The sequence below is a fragment of the Anoplophora glabripennis genome, unplaced genomic scaffold (genome assembly GCF_000390285.2).
Source record: "Anoplophora glabripennis isolate ALB-LARVAE unplaced genomic scaffold, Agla_2.0 scaffold53, whole genome shotgun sequence".
Lineage (NCBI taxonomy): Eukaryota > Metazoa > Arthropoda > Insecta > Coleoptera > Cerambycidae > Anoplophora > Anoplophora glabripennis.
In genome coordinates, this window is record NW_019416376.1 from 166,893 (window position 1) to 187,487 (window position 20,595).

General features: G+C 31.3%; 1 protein-coding gene across 1 annotated transcript in view; it reads left to right on the top strand.

Moving 5' to 3' along the window:
- The window catches only part of LOC108905519 (chymotrypsin-1-like), a 22,483-nt gene extending 2,168 nt beyond the window's left edge, over window positions 1-20,315 (top strand). The window contains exons 3-8 of the mRNA XM_018708403.1: window positions 1,963-1,991; window positions 18,412-18,509; window positions 19,217-19,355; window positions 19,414-19,524; window positions 19,738-19,884; window positions 19,945-20,315. Coding sequence (XP_018563919.1) covers window positions 1,963-1,991; window positions 18,412-18,509; window positions 19,217-19,355; window positions 19,414-19,524; window positions 19,738-19,884; window positions 19,945-20,229 — 809 coding nt within the window. The 3' untranslated portion in view covers window positions 20,230-20,315. The remainder of the gene's footprint in view (window positions 1-1,962; window positions 1,992-18,411; window positions 18,510-19,216; window positions 19,356-19,413; window positions 19,525-19,737; window positions 19,885-19,944) is intronic.
- The last annotated feature ends 280 nt before the right edge of the window (window positions 20,316-20,595 follow it).

Consider the following 20,595-nt stretch of genomic DNA (forward strand, 5'->3'; position numbering starts at 1 on the left):
TTTTTTTTAATGCTTCTGATATTGTTTTGTGATATTTTTATTTGTACGATGAATGGCAAAATTCGTAATCCATATTAGAAACTTTTTTCAGTGGCTTCTCAAAAAGAAAGAAATTCTTAGTAAAAGTTGCCGCATCCCCAAACTAGAAGAGCATATTTATTTTTTTTAATATACAATGTAACTTTTTTTAGTTCGAATTAAGTCATTCACAATACAAATAAAAATATCACAAAGGAGTATTAGAGATATTTAAAAAAATACTCACACTATTTATACTATTTCAAAAACGCTTTTGAAATGAAAATGATCTAAAGTTGAGAGCATTATGAGAACAATATGGTAATAAAATTATTATGTTACTCAAACATTTCTGAAAATATACAAAACAATATAAAAACAAAAATATCGAGGGCATAAATGGAACATAAAAAGAATGTTACTGAAACCAATTTTTTGAAACATTTCATTGGAAACGTATTTTGGGGAGGACATCTTGGGCTTCTAGAACATTACCAGAAGGTTGCATGGATTTTTTATGAAACGTTTCAAGAAAAATGGAAACGTTTCTGAAACATGTCAGAAACTGAAAAATGTTTAGTGGGAAAAGTGTAAAGCAAAAGGCGAAGTTCAATTTATTTGAGATAAATTGTTCTTCCACTTAACGCAAAGAAAATCATTGCTATGACATAGTTTATACATACATTTATGAAATTTTAACCTTATCATTGCATTTAATATAACATAACATAAAATAACACTAATGATCATCAAATAATAGTTGCCTATAGGATGTCTTAAATTTTTGAAAAGAATAACTTTTGAAATGTGAAGGAATGTCATTATAAATTAAGCATATTTGATAGGTATAGGCTCGTCTAAAAATTTCTAGCTTAAAAGATGGAGGAGAGAGGATGCCTTTATGCCTCACATTTACGTTGTGGACATCTGAGCGATAGGTAATCTTTCTATGAAGATATGACGGAGTTCTGCTAATAATAATTTTATGAAATAAAATTGCCGCATGCAAAATCCTCCTTTTAGACATATCTAACCAGTTATTATCTTTTAGTTTATGCGTAATATGTTCCCCCTTACGAATACCAAATATCAGACGCAAACAAGATTTTTGCACCTTCTGGATTTTGTTTTTGTATTGTACTGTTAATAATGGGTCATAAAGAACATCAGCGTAATTAAAAATAGACTTTACTTGTAATGGCAAAAAGTGTCTACTTCCATATAGTAGTTTTAACGTACAGTAAGCTCGTTTTAACAAATGATTTATGTTTCTCAAATTTTTAACCGGAATAAAAAAACTTTTAGCCTCACGTACAATTTGAATACGTTCGTCCTCAATAGATATATTTATGCTATCACATATTTCATCTACCTTTATTTTATTACCAAACAATAAAACATTAGATTTATCACAATTAATATTTAAACAGTGATTGGATGCCGCTTTAATAAAACTATTTAGATCCCTATTTATAACAGTACATGCATTTACCACTTCCTTAGGGTCAAAACTGTAATAGAGCTGGGTGTCATCGGCATAAAGGTGGATGTTACAGTTTTGAAGAGTTTTAATGAGACTAGACGTATAAATAGCAAAAAGCAAAGGACCCAAAATAGACCCTTGAGGAACTCCACTCTCTAGTTCTAAACGATCGGATATTCATTATCTTCCTGAATTTATATTGGCATGTTGTGTGCTACATAACATTTGTTTGAATAGAAATGATTTAATTGATCCATTACCCAATGTTCATTTAGAGCACAATGCTATATTGAATCGTAACCAAAATAGAATAAGAGGTCCATCTAAACATTATCTTAACAGGCAATATCAATAAACACAAATCATTATCTCATATACATAACTTTTAATTTTGAAACTTACTTGTAACAATCTTTTGCAGGGTTCATAGTTCAAAAGTAATATAGAATTCCCTTTTTCAGGTTTTCCCCGACATACAAAAAAAATCCAGGTCAGTTGTAGTTAATTTTTACATACTAATAATTGATGTTTATTAGGGTGATCTAAAAAAAACGAATATTTTTTTTTCGTGTCTCTTCTGAAAATATGTTAGTTTATTATATTTTAAGAGCCTCCTCAAAAAATCAGCTCATAAAAAAATTTTTTGGAGGTACCTCAAGATTTTTAAAAATTTCCAAAATCATCAAAAATAGATTTTTTTTTCAATTTTTTTTCTCGTTATTTTATCATTTTCTAAGTTGAAAAAAATTTCGATTCTGAAAATTTCAAATCGATATTTTAATTTCTAAAGGTCACTCCTAATTATTTTAACTTTAAAAGTAGTGTACCTAAAATGTTTTCGAGCGACCTCTAAAAATAAATATCAACAAACTAATAATTTTTTTTATTGAAGTTGATGAACAAAAGAATAGAAATAAATCACAAGACACTTAAATTTCTCGAGGCAAAATTTACTACCGCACTGAATATCAAATATTTATGATTTTTTAAAATTTAAGTGTCGTGATTCATTTCTATTTTTTGTTCATCAAATTCAATAAAAAAATTATTAGTTCAGTGATATTTATTTTTAGAGGTCGCTCGAAAACAGGTACACTACTTTGAAAGTTAAAATAATTATGAGTGACCTTTAGAAATTAAAATATTGATTTGAAATTTTCAGAATCGAGATTTTTTCAACCTAGAAAATTATAAAATAACGAGAAAAAAATTAAAAAAAAATTAATTTTTGATAATTTTGGTTTTTTGAGGGGGCTCTTAAAACATGATAAACTAACATATTTTCACAAGACACGAAAAATATATATTCGTTTTTTTTTGGGCCACCCTAATGTGTGTATATATTATGCTTTTTCTAAACTGGACCCCATAATCATTTTTATATCTAAAAAACCTCTTATAAAGGTTTCAAAATCACAAATAGTTTTCTCTTTTAGCTGTTTTACATTGACAATTTATTGATCAATTAATTGATGAAGTCGCTTCATCAAGAAATTGGACAAGTGTAATGCACCAAATCAGCTGTCAAATAACTTCATCAATTTATTCATCAAGTTCTTGACGAATTAGAGCATGTTCTAATTTTCGTCAATTTCTTCGTGAAGTTCGGAAGCACCAACCCAATATATGTCAGAACGGTACCGCTGTTGTATAACTACAATTATGAGTGGAAAGGTGACATTTTTGAAATTTATTTGCTTCTTTGATTCATTGATAGAACTGATTCATACGTCAAAAACTTGACAAAGTCCGTGGCAGTGTAAAATCACACTGTTTATCAATAAATTCGTCAATTAATTGATGAAGAACTTCGTCAATTTATTGATGAATAAATTGTCAGTATAAAACAGCTATTTAAAGAACTCGGGGCCTACTTTCACAAAATTTCCGGTAGCAAATGTCAGATTCCCTGACTTTTATGAATACTTCTAAAATTCTGACTATTCCCTGTTTTTTATGAAGAATAATGTATTCCCTGACTTTTCTGGTATGCCCGGTTTTCCAGGCTGCTACGAACCCTGTTTTGTGCCTCTTCCGAAACAGGTATTAGATATTATATTTCCTCATTATCTAATTGTGCATATATTTGAAGGCTTTTACTCATTTTTATGAGTAAATATAGGTGCGTTTATATGTCCTAACAATTATTACTTTTTTAAACCTTTAAATATTATTAAAACTACAAAGTTTTGACTGTGCTGTGACTAGGCTTGCCAGATCTCCGGGTATGACCCGGAGTCTTCGGGTTTTGATGGTACATCTTCGGGCTCCGGGTTAACATGTCATTTCTCCAGGTTAACGCCCTACCCCTGAAATCCATTTCCCAGGTCATATATTTTCCTTTTTTTTTGTTTAGACATCGGTGTGTATGATTGCTGAACTTTTTTAGTATTAGATATTTCCTTTTTTTTTAGAAATCGATTTCTTCGTAAACAATTTAACTCAAAGACCTTTTTTTTAGGCATCAATAATTTCTCCGAGTCAGTCATGGAATAGATCTGGTAACCCTAGCTGTGACATTTGACATATGACATGTATCAACAAAGACCTTTTTTTAGGCATCAATAATTTCTCCGGGTCAGTCATGGAATAGATCTGGTAACCCTAGCTGTGACATTTGACATATGACATGTATCAACTGCATTATCTATTTTTCGTACACATATAATGCATCAAAATAGTAGCCTTCTCTCGGTCTCGAAGTTGCCGTCATTTGAGCATGCGATGTTCAATTTGGATCCACAATTTGACGCATTTTGCGCATAATGCATAATTCGGACCTAAGCCTAGTCTATGATTCTAGTTTCTAGTACACTTCAACCCGTCATAAAAAACATAACCTACAAAGTTGCCTAATAAAAACATAAAAACATAAAACAAGTAGTCTCAAAAATTATAAAATTATTAGTGCTATTTTTTTCTAATTATCTTTATAGAATTTCAAAGGTTAGGATTCCTGTTCGCACCGTGCAAACCTCTGTGACGTAACGTGACGCCACAAGCCAGGAAGCGATCGGTGCAGGAATGCATTCATAATCATAGGTACCGTCCAGTGTCCAGTTACATTTTTACATTGTGCTTAACAGCAATCGGTACCTCGGTTGTTTTGTTTTTGGTATTGATTATATGATAAAAATTAAAGAAAAAAGCTATGCCTAAAATTAAACCAAAAAACTACAAATACTGCATTGTATAATACCTAGATGTACTAACACGACCATAAAAACACCCGACAAATATTTTTTCGACATGCCGAGATAAGAAAAATTGCGAAAAAAATGGTGTCAAATAATAAGGCGAGACGATAAAGTGCCCCTTTCTTCTAAATCTGTGCAACATTGTTGCGAATATCACTTTGATGTAAGTACTAAAGTAGGTACTAGTCATGATATATTTCGTTATATCTTGGGTACTAGTAATATTTATGCATTTTATATTAATTATTAGACGTTTTACTACAATGTTTATTAGTTTAAAATTTATTTCTACCTTGAACTTTTTGAGTAGATTACCACAATANGAGTAAATATAGGTGCGTTTATATGTCCTAACAATTATTACTTTTTTAAACCTTTACAAATTATTAAAACTACAAAGTTTTGACTGTGCTGTGACATTTGACATATGACATGCATCAACTGCATTATCTATTTTTCGTACACATATAATGCATCAAAATAGTAGCCTTCACTCGGTCTCGAAGTTGCCGTCATTTGAGCATGCGATGTTCAATTTGGATCCACAATTTGACGCATTTTGCGCATAATGCATAATTCGGACACAGAAGATAGTTGTTTTATCTTCTGTGATTTGGACCTAAGCCTAGTCTATGATTCTAGTCTAGTTTCTAGTACACTTCAACCCGTCATAAAAAACATAACCTACAAAGTTGCCTAATCAATAAATTAATTTTACACAGAACTAAAAAAAATTAGGTTTCCATTATTTTCATTTTCATTATACAAATAGTCTCAAAAATTATAAAATTATTAGTGCTATTTTTTTCTAATTATCTTTATAGAATTTCAAAGGTTAGGATTCCTGTTCGCACCGTGCAAACCTCTGTGACGTAACGTGACGCCACAAGCTAGGAAGCGATCGGTGCAGGAATGCATTCATAGGTACCGTCCAGTGTCCAGTTTACATTTTTACATTGTGCTTAGCAGCAATCGGTACCTCGGTTCTTGGTATTGATTATATGATAAAAATTAAAGAAAAAAGCTATGCCTAAAGTTAAACCAAATAACTACAAATACTGCATTGTATAATACCTAGATGTACTAACACGACCATAAAAACACCTGACAAATATTTTTTCGAGATGCCGAGATAAGAAAAATTGCGAAAAAAATGGTGTCAAATAATAAGGCAAGATGATAAGGTGCCCCTTTCTTCTAAATCTGTGCAACATTGTTGCACAGATTTAGATCATTTTGATGTAAGTACTAAAGTATTAATATTTATGCATTTTATATTAATTATTAGACGTTTTACTACAATGTTTATTAGTTTAAAATTTATTTCTACCTTGAACTTTTTGAGTAGATTACCACAATATAATATATAGCTCACTAGAGTCGAACTGTTTTAGTTATTTTGTGCTGAAATAATTTTCATGCAGCACAATCTTGATTGTTACTTTGTACGAGATGATTATGATAAGATAGTAAAAATACCTATGACTGAATTAAAAATGTAATTTATTGATGTTTTTTATTGAAGTTTACATCTTATTTTTTTTTGTTTTTTGTTTCTTATTTAGCTTTACAGTTTTCTTTTTATCTTATAGGTGGAAATTGATGTTGTCAATTTTAGCCGCTGTAAACTAGTTGGAGGAAACATGAAGCTGAAGTTGGGGATTCTGCCTTATAAAGGACCCCGCACAAACCTTATGGGTTTGAGTCCCCGGTCGATTTGTCTGAATTTTTGATATGTTGTACTTGACACCCTCCTGATCAAGTGTTCATAGGCCCAAAGTCTGGAAATGAACAGTTTTCGAGATATCGAGGACGCAAAGTCTCAAAAAATGGAATATTTCCATGAACCTGTCCAGTCCAATCCAAAATACATGAACGGGTAATATATAATAGGATATATACACATGTGACACAAATATTGTAAGAAGGCCTTTGACAAAGTCAACCACAATATCCTATTATGGAAATAGAACCCTTATTCTTTTAGCGTAGATTTGATACAGTTTATTAGAACTTATCTGACTGATCGGATAAATTTTGTGAAATTTAACAGTGCAGAATCTGAAACTTTTGTGTCCGAGTTTTGTAAACATAACGACCTAGCTTTAAATGAGGCAAAATGTAAACTGGTATCATACATACACAGAAGAAATACCCTATATTGGGAGTATACAGGGTGTCCCGAAATTCATGCAACAAAATTTGGTCACAAATTCTTAATACAAATTTAGGGGACCCGTATTTTTTACTTTTGCCAAGTGGCCCCCTCTTTCGGAGTTGCAGCCCCCTGAAGTCAGCCCCTAAGAATATTTTTTTTTATATCTCAGAACCCTGTTGTACGAGAATTACTAAATCTGGTACACAGGCGTTTTATGACATGTGGAATCTGATGGTGCTACGTTTTTTGGCGGGGAACCCCCGTAACACAATTTTTCGTGGGCCCCCTTGTCTTTGGAGCCAAAAAAATTATCAATCCACTAGAAAACCATTTCATTTAGAAACTTTTTGTCCCTTTATACTTTTTTCGCAAAACGCAACGTTTTCGAGAAAAATATCAAAATGTAATCGAATGCATATTGTGATTAGTCATTTTCCTCAAAAACTACGTTTTACGAAATAAATATCAAGAGACGAAAAAGTTTCTAAGTTCTTTCTTTCTAGTTAACTAATAATTTTAAAAAAAAATCAAATTTACGACGAAATTTTTCTGATACCAAAGGCAAGGGGGCCCACGAAAGTGTCTTAAGGGGGTTTCTCGCCAAAAAGCGTAGCACTGTGAGATTCCGGATGTCATAAAACCCATGTGTACCAAATTTAGTGATTCTCATACAACATGGTTTTGAGATATAAGACTTCTTAAGGGCAGATTTCAGGGGGCTGTAATTCCTAAAGAGGGGGTCAGTTGTGGTCAGTGGTCAATCAAATGTGTCTTAAGAATCTATGACTAAATTTTGTTGCATGAATTTCGGGACACCGTGTATATGGTGAATGGTATTGAGATAGAGCCTCTGAATAGAATCAGGGACCTACGTGTAATTTTTAGCAAAAATTTTACATTTAGTGAACATATTACAAGTTTAACAGCTGAATGTTACAGGAAGCTCGGTTTTGTTCTTAGGACTAGCCAAGAGTTTAAATCTAACACGGTTATAAGACTATTCAATACATTTGTAAGATCAAAATTTGCGGTGTGATTTGGAACTCACAAGCTACCAGTAACAAGGACACAATAGAGAAAATACAGAAGAAGCTTTTAAGGTCAATATATGTTAAAGAGTATGGAGTGTACCCGTTCATGGTATCATGTGAACATCAACGGGCAGAGTTTGGTGTGACCTCTTTGGATAGGAGAAGGGAAATGGCTCAGATTTTATTCGCTTATAATATTTTACATAGTCAGATTGTTGTTCCAGATTTGTTGGCATCTATTAATATTAATGTACCCGATATGAGGATGCGAACTAGATACAGAGTTTTTAAAATATTGAATATTAATTCACCCCTAGAACAGTGTCTGTGTACAATGAATAATTTGTTAAGAACTTACGATACTGATATTTTTAATATTAGTCGGACTAAGCTACTCTCATACTTATGATACATATAGGATTGCGTGATTTATGTACATTTTAATTGACATTTTTTTGTTTGCTTTGTTCTCTTTTTACATTTTATTTTGCTTTTTTTTTATTGTTAAATACCAACTAACCCTTTCAATTTTCAAGTTTTTCAACCCTAATCAATTTTGCGTGTGTCTGGTTGTTTTACATTCTTTTTAATTGGTTTTTATATTAGGTAGCATTTCTCAACTGTATACATGTAATTCGACTGTCTCTTTGTCTGTATGTATGCAGTATAAATAAATAAATAAATAAGTAAATAAATAAAAAACCTGAAAATGGAAACAAGCACTTTTGAAAATTATTATTATCCATTCTTGTATTATTTATCGGGTTTGGATCAATTTGAGTATTCATAATATGTATCTGGAATTGAAATCAGTACTCCACCTCCGAGACAGCCCCAAAAAAGGGGTTGAAAAACAAATATTTGTATCTCAGGTTATTACAAGATTACCTACACTTTTTTTGTCGTAAATCATTCTATACGGCTAAGGTGTGCGATTTAACACTCCCGCTGCCAATATCTCTGAAATGAAGAAATTTATTTTAATTCCGGAAACTGAGCTTGTTAGTTCCCTTGAATAGCTTTAAATTGCAGTTAGAATTGTTAGTTCAAATCTTTCTGTATAGATGGCGTGGCGATATTAAAAAATTGATTCTTGGAACGTGGAAATGAGGACCATCTAAAAGATCGTTAAATTTTAAGTAATTTTTGTAATATAAAGTTTTTCCCAATATTTACTTGTTTTCGAGACATGTCGACTTCAATATGCAATGTACGATGTAACAGGAAAATCTATTATTTTATTTAAATCACACTGAGACAGAATATTCTTTTGAAATATTGGTATAATGGACTTATTCCACCACATACTAACTAACATTCAAAACAAAATATAAAAAAACAAATGATCGACTACAGAAAAAATAACAAAGTATTTAAGATAATAACGGAGGTGTAGATGTAGTTACTGAAGTAAGTGAAAACAAAGATTATAATAAATGTTCAAAATTACGACTTCAGCATTAATACACAATGTTAGTCTTCTCGTTAGTTCGACATTACAGGCTTTTAACAAAGTGTTACGATCTAAAACCGCCATAACTGCATAAATTTTATTATACAAATCTGCCATGTCTTCTATAGGGTTCTGATATGGTGTTTTTTTAAATGACCTCATAGATAAAAATCCACTGAGGTCAAATCTGGTGGACAGGCCGGCCACCTTATAACTCCGTTAGTACCTAACCACCTTCCCGGACACCTCTGATTTAAGTATTCTCCATCCTGTTGAAACTATAAATCATTTGATTTTTTTTTATAATTTATGGTTTGTTAGTGTAGTGTAGTTGTATGTCGTGTGAATAAAGCCATTATAACAATATTTTAAAAGAATATTTTGTCTCAGTGTGATTTAAATATTGCATATTGAAGTCGACATATCTCGAAAACAAGTAAATATTGGGAAAAACTTTATATTACAAAAATTACTCAAAATTTAACGATCTTTCAGATGTACTGCATTTCCACGTTCCAGAAATCAAAAAAGTTTCTAGTACCGCCACGCCATCTCTACAGAAAGATTTGAAATATCAATTCTAACTGCAATTTGAAGCTATTCGAAGGACCTAACAACCCCAGTTTCCGAAACTAAAATAAATTTCTTCATTTCGGAGATATTGACAGCGGGAGTGTTAAATGGCACTGTATGTAGAAATCCTCAAAGCACTTTCATTCCGAAATATCCCTAAAATAGGGGTAGAAAAACTAAAACATATATATCTCAGGTTGTTATGAGATTATCCACCTGTTTTTTTTTCATGAATCATTCTGTACGGCTAAGAGCATGTGCTGAAAAATCCTCGAGCCATTTCCACCCCGAAACACCCTTCAAATAGGGGTAGAAAAACTGAAATATTTATATCTCCTGTTNCCATCTAAAAGATCGTTAAATTTTAAGTAATTTTTGTAATATAAAGTTTTTCCCAATATTTACTTGTTTTCGAGACATGTCGACTTCAATATGCAATGTACGATGTAACAGGAAAATCTATTATTTTATTTAAATCACACTGAGACAGAATATTCTTTTGAAATATTGGTATAATGGACTTATTCCACCACATACTAACTAACATTCAAAACAAAATATAAAAAAACAAATGATCGACTACAGAAAAAATAACAAAGTATTTAAGATAATAACGGAGGTGTAGATGTAGTTACTGAAGTAAGTGAAAACAAAGATTATAATAAATGTTCAAAATTACGACTTCAGCATTAATACACAATGTTAGTCTTCTCGTTAGTTCGACATTACAGGCTTTTAACAAAGTGTTACGATCTAAAACCGCCATAACTGCATAAATTTTATTATACAAATCTGCCATGTCTTCTATAGGGTTCTGATATGGTGTTTTTTTAAATGACCTCATAGATAAAAATCCACTGGGGTCAAATCTGGTGGACGGGCTGGCCACCTTATAACTCCGTTAGTACCTAACCACCTTCCCGGACACCTCTGATTTAAGTATTCTCCATCCTGTTGAAACTATAAATCATTTGATTTTTTTTATAATTTATTGTTTGTTAGTGTAGTGTAGTTGTATGTGGTGTGAATAAAGCCATTATACCAATATTATAAAAGAATATTTTGTCTCAGTGTGATTTAAATAAAATACATTGCATATTGAAGTCTACATATCTTGAAAACAAGTAAATATTGGGAAAAACTTTATATTACAAAAATGACTCAAAATTTAACAATCTTTCAGATGTACTGCATTTCCACGTTCCAGGAATCAAAACAATTTTTAGTACTGCCACGCCATCTCTACAGGAAGATTTGAAATATCAATTCTAACTGCAATTTGAAGCTATTCGAAGGACCTAACAACCCCAGTTTCCGAAACTAAAATAAATTTCTTCATTTCGGAGATATTGACAGCGGGAGTGTTAAATGGCACTGTATGTAGAAATCCTCAAAGCACTTTCATTCCGAAATATCCCTAAAATAGGGGTAGAAAAACTAAAACATATATATCTCAGGTTGTTATGAGATTATCCACCTGTTTTTTTTTCATGAATCATTCTGTACGGCTAAGAGCATGTGCTGAAAAATCCTCGAGCCATTTCCACCCCGAAACACCCTTCAAATAGGGGTAGAAAAACTGAAATATTTATATCTCATGTTGTTATGAGATTATATCCACCTCTTTTTTTGTTAAATCATTTTATACGGCTAAGAGCAAGCGTGGGAAATTATTCAAATCATTTCTACCCCGAAACACCTCCGAAATAGGTTTTATTGTTACCACACGTAACAATAAAACATTTATTATTATTAACTATTACCATCACTAGAGGTCCAATTAAATAAGCCTTTAAATCGAAATTTTGGTCAACTTGCCTGAATTTTTGATATAAGTTAGTTTGAGGGATATTATAACAAGTAACTATTTGTTCAACCCCCGGCCAAGGATGAAAAAAAATAAAACAAAGGAGTTTTTGAAGGTAACTTAAAAGGGGCAAAGGCTAGAAAAAAAAAGGTTCTTATAATAGTTGTAAAGCATACAATTCTACATAAAAATGGCATCTTGACTTTTTCTTGTACTATTAAAATTAATAACAAAGTTAGGGAGGCTAGAAGTTAAGAGATTTCAGAAATTTAGAAAAACGAATGAATTTTGTATTTTTTTTTCAACATACTCTAAAAAATGTAAAGGGACGTATTTTTTTTATCGGCGGAAAAACATATTTACTGGGTGAAATACACCCTCAAAGTTCGCCCCACAAAACAGTTTTTTCAAAATTTCTGAAGTTCTAATCAATATTTTGAAATGAAACAAAATGGAAATTACTTATGATAAAAAACAAATATTTCGCAAGTGATTCCGTGTTTGGGGGTTGCTACCCTTATTTTTTATTTAGAAAAACTATATATTTATTTATAAAAAAATCATATTTACTCAAAAAGAATTAAAAATATGATTTATGTAAACAAATTTAATTGACAAAATTAAGTTGACCTGTTTCGAGGTTTTCGTTAAAATCTCTGTTTAGGGGGGTGAACAACAAATTTGAAATTGTTATAACTTTCTTATTAAAAATTAAAAAATATATCTATTTCTCTGAAAAGAAAGGTTAGATTTTTTAGAGTAGATCGAAAAAAAAAATTACAACATTCATTCATTTTTCTGCTTATGATTTTAAATTTCTGAAGTCCTCCCTTAACTTCTAGCCTCCCTAACTCTATCAATTTTAATAATACAAGAAAAAGCCAAGAGGCCATTTTTATGTAGAATTGTATGCTTTACAACTTTTATACGAAACATTTTTTTCTAGTCCTTACCTGTTTTGAGTTATGTTGAAACACCTCTTTGTTTTATCTTTTTTCACCCTTGGCAGGGGGTTGAACAAAAAATTACTGTTACTGTTATAACATACCTCAAACTAACTCATATCAAAAATTCAAGCAAGTTGACCAAAATTTCGATTTAAAGGCTTATTTAATTGGACTATTGTCAAACATAACTCAATAAGTTGTTGCGTCAAAATTAAAACATTATTACAATTTTAATTTTATTATGACAAAATTAATTTTTAAAAAATTCTACAAAAAATGTAATGTTCAAAAACATTTTCGTTTTGGCAAAGGTTGAAAATGAAGATCAGCGTAATATTATCAGAATTTATTATATCTGTAACCGCAACTGTGAAAAAAATAGATCGGAATTTGTTTGAATTTTGAGTACTCGAGAAGCCTAGAAATAACTATGGACACGGGAATAAAACTCTAATATTTTTTTATTTTAATGCGTGGTGGTAATAGTTTAAATAACTATAGTAGAATCGTATTCGATGCAAAGTAGAGCAAAAAGTTGTCGGTCTTTTATCAAAGGAAAATCGTGTCATCATTTTTAGGAGGCGTAAGATGAACTATTTCAAATTTAAAGTGAAATTGAATGTGAAATCTGAAATACTGCTGCATACGCACTGTCAGTGTTGCCAGATTGGGGTTTTCCCCCCAAATTTGGGTTTTTTTTCTTTGCTTGGGGGTATTTTTGGGGGTAAACCTTGTTTGGGGGGATTTTTGGGGATGAATTATTTATTTGGATATCTTTTGGAGTAAAATGTATGGTAAGGTACTATTGGTATTGGTAGGTATATCACATAGTTCATAATTATGACCGAGAAGTACTTATATACCTACAGTAGTTTAGTATCTTCGAATATATACTCGTACTACTGGAAATAGCATACCATTGCGAAAAATGTGGCTGAGTGTGCAAGAGAGACAGACAATCTCATTGGAGCATTAATTTCCAACCAATCGTGTGCATGTTAGAGTGAGACAGCACGTACTGAGATACTGAGTTTCACAGACTGTACATGTTTGGAACCTAATGAAAATATGCTCCAGTATTTTAGTTCGGAGAAAATGTATGAAAGAAAAAATAATGATGTAAATGTTTTAGAAATATTTTCAGAAACTGCAATTTAAGTACGTAATGCAATACATTACATATATTTCTACGTAGGTATGATGTTTATATTAATTTTAATAAATAAAAATGCCAGTTTATGGGGGAATTTACTCCTGTGGTTGGGGGAATTGTAAAAATCAATCTGGCAACTCTGCGCACTGTGTTCTGGTAGTAGCTGTAGTCGTCCAGGTGCATCGAGTGTACGAAGTGGTCGGTTATACGTCAAATACTAACCTGGCGAACTTGTTCGGAAACCAGAGAGCGCCTCCAAAAAACAAGTTAACAACAGCGGCGTGTACAGAGGTAAAATGTAGCACATATGTGGAATTTAAAAAACAAATTGGATTTATCTTAAATTACATTTAAAATAAATAGTTTATGAGAATAAAGGAATTTTTGTAGTAACAAGGGTGCCAGACGTGAACTGATCCCTTCGTCCCTTCATAATGTATAAAGAAATTATTCAATTTCTAAAACCCTTAAAAATGTACTGCATTGGTTCCCTTGACAGGCAATGATTTATTACTTTGCATCGAATATGATCCTACTATAGATGGATTTGACAGGGTCTAACGACACTTATACAGTGTCCGATAATTCAATAAACAAAGAAGTCTAATTAAAAAATTTGATAAATTTGGAACGAATACACTGAAGATGAATTTTTCGAGACAAAACGTCTGAATCTGGTTCGGGTGTATTGGGGGTTATGAAGGCTTGCAAAAAATGTAATAAAATTTCTAAGGTCATATTTAAAAAAATGAAGCTGATGATGGTCCTGGAGAGACCAAACGTTATATATAAAAATTGATTATGCTATTCGATACAGGACAAAAAGTGACCATGAGAAAGTGTTCTTTTTTCAATATCACCTCAAACAAGGCCGAAATGAAACAAAATCTGATTTCCAAAATTTCGTTTTTTTTTTCAAATATTTCGAAAACTAATCATGTTAGCCTTATTTTTTAGAGGCATAATGTTGGTCCCCTTGATTGAACTGGGCCATTTAAGCTAGTTTGTATCTCTTACCGTTTTCGAGATCCCTGTAGTGAGAAGCGAATTTGTAACAGCCTGTATATTATGAATACTCACAAATCGATCTAAATCCAATAAATAATAAAAAATGGATAATAATTATTTTCAAGTGCTCGTTTTCATGTTTAGGTTCATGGAAATATGCAATTTTTTGGTAATGTGTCCTTGATATCTCGAACTGTTCATTTTCAGACTTTGGGCCTATGAACACTTTTGATCAAGAGGGTGTCAAGTACAACATATCAAAAATTTCAGACGAATCGACCGGGAACAAACGCATAAGGTTTGTGCGGGGTCCTTTGACTGCCAGAAAGTTTCATCATCTCAATATTAACTTTAGGGAGATTGCTAGAATCGTCACAAACATATTTTTTCCACAAATGCATTAAAATAAATAGCCATTGCAACAATAAGCATGAGCAAACAAAGCCGGTCAAATGTACTAATACTACTAATCATTATCATTTATCTAGGCTACTAATTAATGCACTAATCTCTGGCTAACACAAGTGATCGTCTGCCGCGCTCGCTCAGCCTTCCTAACATATGACGTCACACGATATTCTGGCGACGCGCAAGCTTTGAGAAAATAAGAAATTAAATATTTCCGTCATTTTTGGAGATATTGACATCATTTTTTCGACTTTCATCAAGTTAATGAATAGACTACTAAGTGACATGGAACTCTGCATTTTCTGTCTAAGGAAACTTCCTAATTATCTATCTATTATGTGCAAGCCACTTATGTTAGTACAACTTTTAAGTTAGATAATTTTTAAACCACTCATAAAATGACTAATGAATAGTGTCATTGTTACCTTAATGTATGAGATTATGCGTTTTCCCGAATGCAACTATTTATAATACTTTACTTACCCTTTATAACTAAATCGTTTTGCTTAGGATCAAGCTCTAAGCTAGTTCTATAAGCCTCAAGTGCAGCTTCTTTTTTACTTAATTTTTTTAATGCATTTCCCAGCAGTTTATATCCTTCGGGTGATTTTGGCGTAGCAGTTAAATATGAAGTGAGGTAACGACAAGTTTGTTCATATTCAGCAACATTAAAATACATCTTTGCAAATGATAACCATTTTTTATTTCTCTGAAATAAGAGGTGTTTATCAATATACCTAATAGAAATATATTTGGAGTATAGTACAATCTCACTAATCCGGCACCATTAAAAACCTAAGAGTGCCGGAGTACTGGAAAATTCGGATTAATGGAAAATGTATATGTAAACAGTAATAAATTGAAAAACGTTACTTTTAATTGTTTAAGAACAAAAAGTACGTAGATACATACATATTACAGATGTGTATACATATAAGTATATTGTAATGTTTTTATGTTTCTGTAAAATAATCTTTCAACTAAACTATAACTGTATAAACTGTATTCTTCAAGGATAGTAAACAAACAAACGCGGAAAAAATAACGCCGTATGCTGGTGTAGTGAAGTGCCGGATTATAGAGATTCTACTGTATCAGTGTTATCAAAAAAATAAATTTCACAGACACAATCAGTAAACTACTATTAGTCTCAAAACATAAAACGCCGATGTGATTCTGTTACAATTCAATCGGGCGCATATTTTATTGCAGCTTTTTTTGCTATTTGAATTTATATATCTGCACGTGTGGCAATTTATTTATAAGTGTTTTTTTTTCTACATAAATTTCCGCCAGCATGAATATATCCCTTGCATTGAAATAATCCAAAAATAGAGTACAAAACTATTTGGCAAAGACGATTTTTATAAGAGAGTATTTGATGAAACTGATAAAATATTCTGTACATTGAAGCAAAAACTAATACAAAAAAATTGTTCCCAAGTGCTATTATTATCATCGTTACCAAAAAAATGCTTACCTCTGTCTCGTCACAATTTTTAGAACAATTTTCTACATATTTGTCTACTTCTGTTTTTGTTTTAAACATTTTGTAAAACAAAAACGATAAAAATACGATAGAAATACAAACGATACAACTCTTGACAAATTTATACCAGTACTAAACCACCACTTTGCTTTACCTTCGAATTTGGTAGTTGAATTTCAATAAATCCTAAAGGTCAATACACAAGCGTTTTAACTTACGTCGCGCATGATTAATCCATTTAATCTGACTAATCAGGCTTATTCTCATTATGCTTCTGATGGTGACGATTCTTTGCACCAATAAAGAGTTTACATTGTGAAGACGTTGGTAATACCTGCCAACCTCCAGATTTTGGTAATGAGAATCGTAATCCTAATAATATCTATATATCGATGATCGATGTAAATAGAATTGTACGAATGAAACTTATTGACAGTATAGATCATAGACTGTTTCTAGTAAAAGAAAACATCACGTACTTATACATTATTTGTAATCGTATCAGAATAATCAAATATGGAACTTTTCTACTTGTTTATATGTAAACACCTGAACAGAAAATTGAGTACTAAAGGCACTAGATTCATCAAAAGTATTAAAAATTATATCTCGATCAGTGGCGTGCACATAGACACTTCGTTATCGGCATAGGTATCTGATAGTATTGATACCACCTTTTGCTGTCGATCATTATCGTTAATGCTTCGTTTGTTGATAAGTTAACTTTTTTTCATAAGAACAAATTTAGTTATTACAAATTAGCTACAGTACAAATACTACAATAAATAAAACAATTAAAAATAATAAAATCAGATGCTTATAATAGCACTACTAAAATTTATTATTGATATAATCTGATTGACGACGATATAATTACATAAATTATAGATATTAATATATGAACAGTATATCTTCAGTAATTAAATAGGTATCTAAACATTATCTTTATTGCGCAAAGGATCTTTTAATCGAGAATTGTGTGTCAATAAAATATTATTACAGGTAGTAACATCAACTAAAAAAAAATACTGTTCGAGCTCTTTAGTACATAATTATGATTTACTTATAACTGTTCCCAAGTAAAAATTCTTGTACAAATAGTACAAAATCGCTATTTATTAGTTATTATTAGTACCTATTCCATATTGTTTAGTGCAAAATAATGATTTATACATTCTTTTCTCAATTATTGGTCTGTGTATATTGTTTTAATAGTGCTTTAGCTTACAAACGTATTGTCAACGGGGTTGATGCAAGTGAAAACGAATTTAAGTTCGTGGTAAGTTATTATAACGCTCATTATACGTTTTATTGTTGATACAACATTTTTTCATACACCTATTCCGAGTAGCTACTGAAAAAACTAAATCATTTCAAATTGCAAATAATTCATTATAGATATTCTTAATATAACATTATTTATCTATTTTTAAACATTGTTGCCAGTGTCAAAAGTAGACTAAGAAAAACGTTTAATAAATAAAATAGTTTTAATTTTGACTTTCCAGATTATTGTATCTTTCTTTATTTCGTATTTCATTAGTGCATGCGATCTGAGGAAAAGTGGTGTTTTAATTTTAAGGGGTTACGGCTGATGCAAAAGTAACGCATCTCATAAAACATCGCACTTATAAAATTCTATTTACTCTATCTTATCATATGTAATTATTTTTTTCTCCCTATTAGGTATCGTTACAAAGAAATGGGACACACTTTTGTGGCGGAACGATACTGGACGAAACTCACATATTAACTGCTGCACATTGTGTCTGTGATGATGATTGGTAAGTGCTGCAAACATTTTTTCCGTCGACCTCGCTATAAACGCAGTTTTACCAACTCGTTTCCGGACGAAAAGTTTCACTTTGCATATTATTTCACGTCCACAAACACTTGACGGACTCAATTACTTCACATCCATGATAATCGGAAGGAATGGACCAGTGGTTGTGAAGTAAGAATGGACGTGAAGTGATTGCGTCCGTGTAGTTTTTGTATACGCAAGATAGTACCATATTTAAACACTCTAAATCAAACAAACTCATTGACGAAACAATACAAAATTATTAATTATGAGGGACCGAACAAGTAATTTTTATATGCAATAAAATTATTGTAAGATTAGGTATGGGATAATGTTATTTTGTACTTTGCAACCAATATATGATAGTACTTATTGTTTTATTTATTTACACATACAACGGGGCATAAGTTAAGAGTAAATATAGAATTATATATGGCTTGTTTGTTATATTAATTTATTGTAGGATTTTTATATACACATATATTCTCAATAAAAAAATACAGTTTGTACTAACTCAAATTAATATAATATTATAAGAATATTTATATTTTTTTTTCAACTAACAGAAATGATTTTCTACGAAAGTTTCTGTTAACTCTACTTTTGACTAGTTAATTTTATAGAAGATTTATATAATAAATATGTTATTTAATAAGATTTAGTAAAACATTTTCTAATTATTTTTAGGGATGTACTTGATGTATTGGAAGTTAAATTTACTTCTCTTGAATTAGATGATCCAAACGCAGTGTCAATTCATATTGACAGTGTAATCTGTAACAATTACGACATCTTGGAGTTAATAAGAGATACTGCTATACTAAATGTGAATACTAAATAACGATATACCTTTTAAATAGGATCATTATGTAATTTTGTTTCAGTTAGTAGAGACAATTCCTGCGTCATTCTTTGAGCCCGTAAAGTTGCCAGAAAGTAACTTTTCCACTGCATTGCCTTTGTATGGGATAGTGGTGGGATGGGGATTAACAAAAGTACGTTGAATTAATTATTTCATAGATTTTAATTGCACATACATTATATTAATTAATTTTGTCCCATAAACAAGACAGTTTTGGACATTATAATACACACAATAGAATTCTATATCCACGAGATATGGTAGCTTCTACGAAACCTGAAAAATAAAGATTTTATCGTTACGTTATTAAAAACATAAAAGTGGTAGGTATACTGTTGTGTTGTAGACAGCTGGAGCAACTTCCAATATTCTTCAAAAAGTCGACGTTGTTGTTTACAATGACGCTTTATGCGAAAAGAGCTACTTTGGAACTAGGAATATAAAACATCAAATATGTTCTGGGTGGCCCCTAAATGACAGAGGCTCATGCCAGGTAGATCTATCTAGCTATATTTTATTCTCTAATTCTCTAAAACTCTACTTACAATTTTAGGGAGATTCTGGAGGACCACTGTTGGTCGGTGGTGTTCAGATTGGAGTGATATCTTTTGGTGACGATTCCGATTGTGCTGTCAGTGATGCAGATACTCCTAAAATTTCTGCAAGAGTAAGTGCTTATTTGGAATGGATATATAATGTCATCGAACCTGATGAAGAAACCATCACGAGTGCTGTACTGCAAATAAGTATTAAAAATGAAGCAGACCAAAGTCTGGGAATTATAACAGAACAAATACGAGGAACTAACAACGGGTCTAACAAATCAAGGAATGTCTAATTCATATGTCTTATTATATTTGTGCAATACTCTGTATTACAATTATTACATAATGTTTGGTCTTAAATAAAGCAACTGAAAGCAAACAGGACTTTTCAAAAATAAGTACTTCTGATCTATTGGAAATTAGGTACATGCGTTGGAAAGGTAGGTCCTTCACTGATGTACTGTCAAAATTTCATGACATTTGGACGAATAGAAGCAGAGTTATTGCGTCTGAAATGACAGTGTGCTTGTGTCATCGATACAAAAATTAGCATCGAACAAGAAGCTCATTTTTGTTTTAAACTTGGTAAAAATTTTACTGAAACGATTCAATTGATGAACAAAGTTTACGGTGATGATTGTTTATATTATTCACGTTAT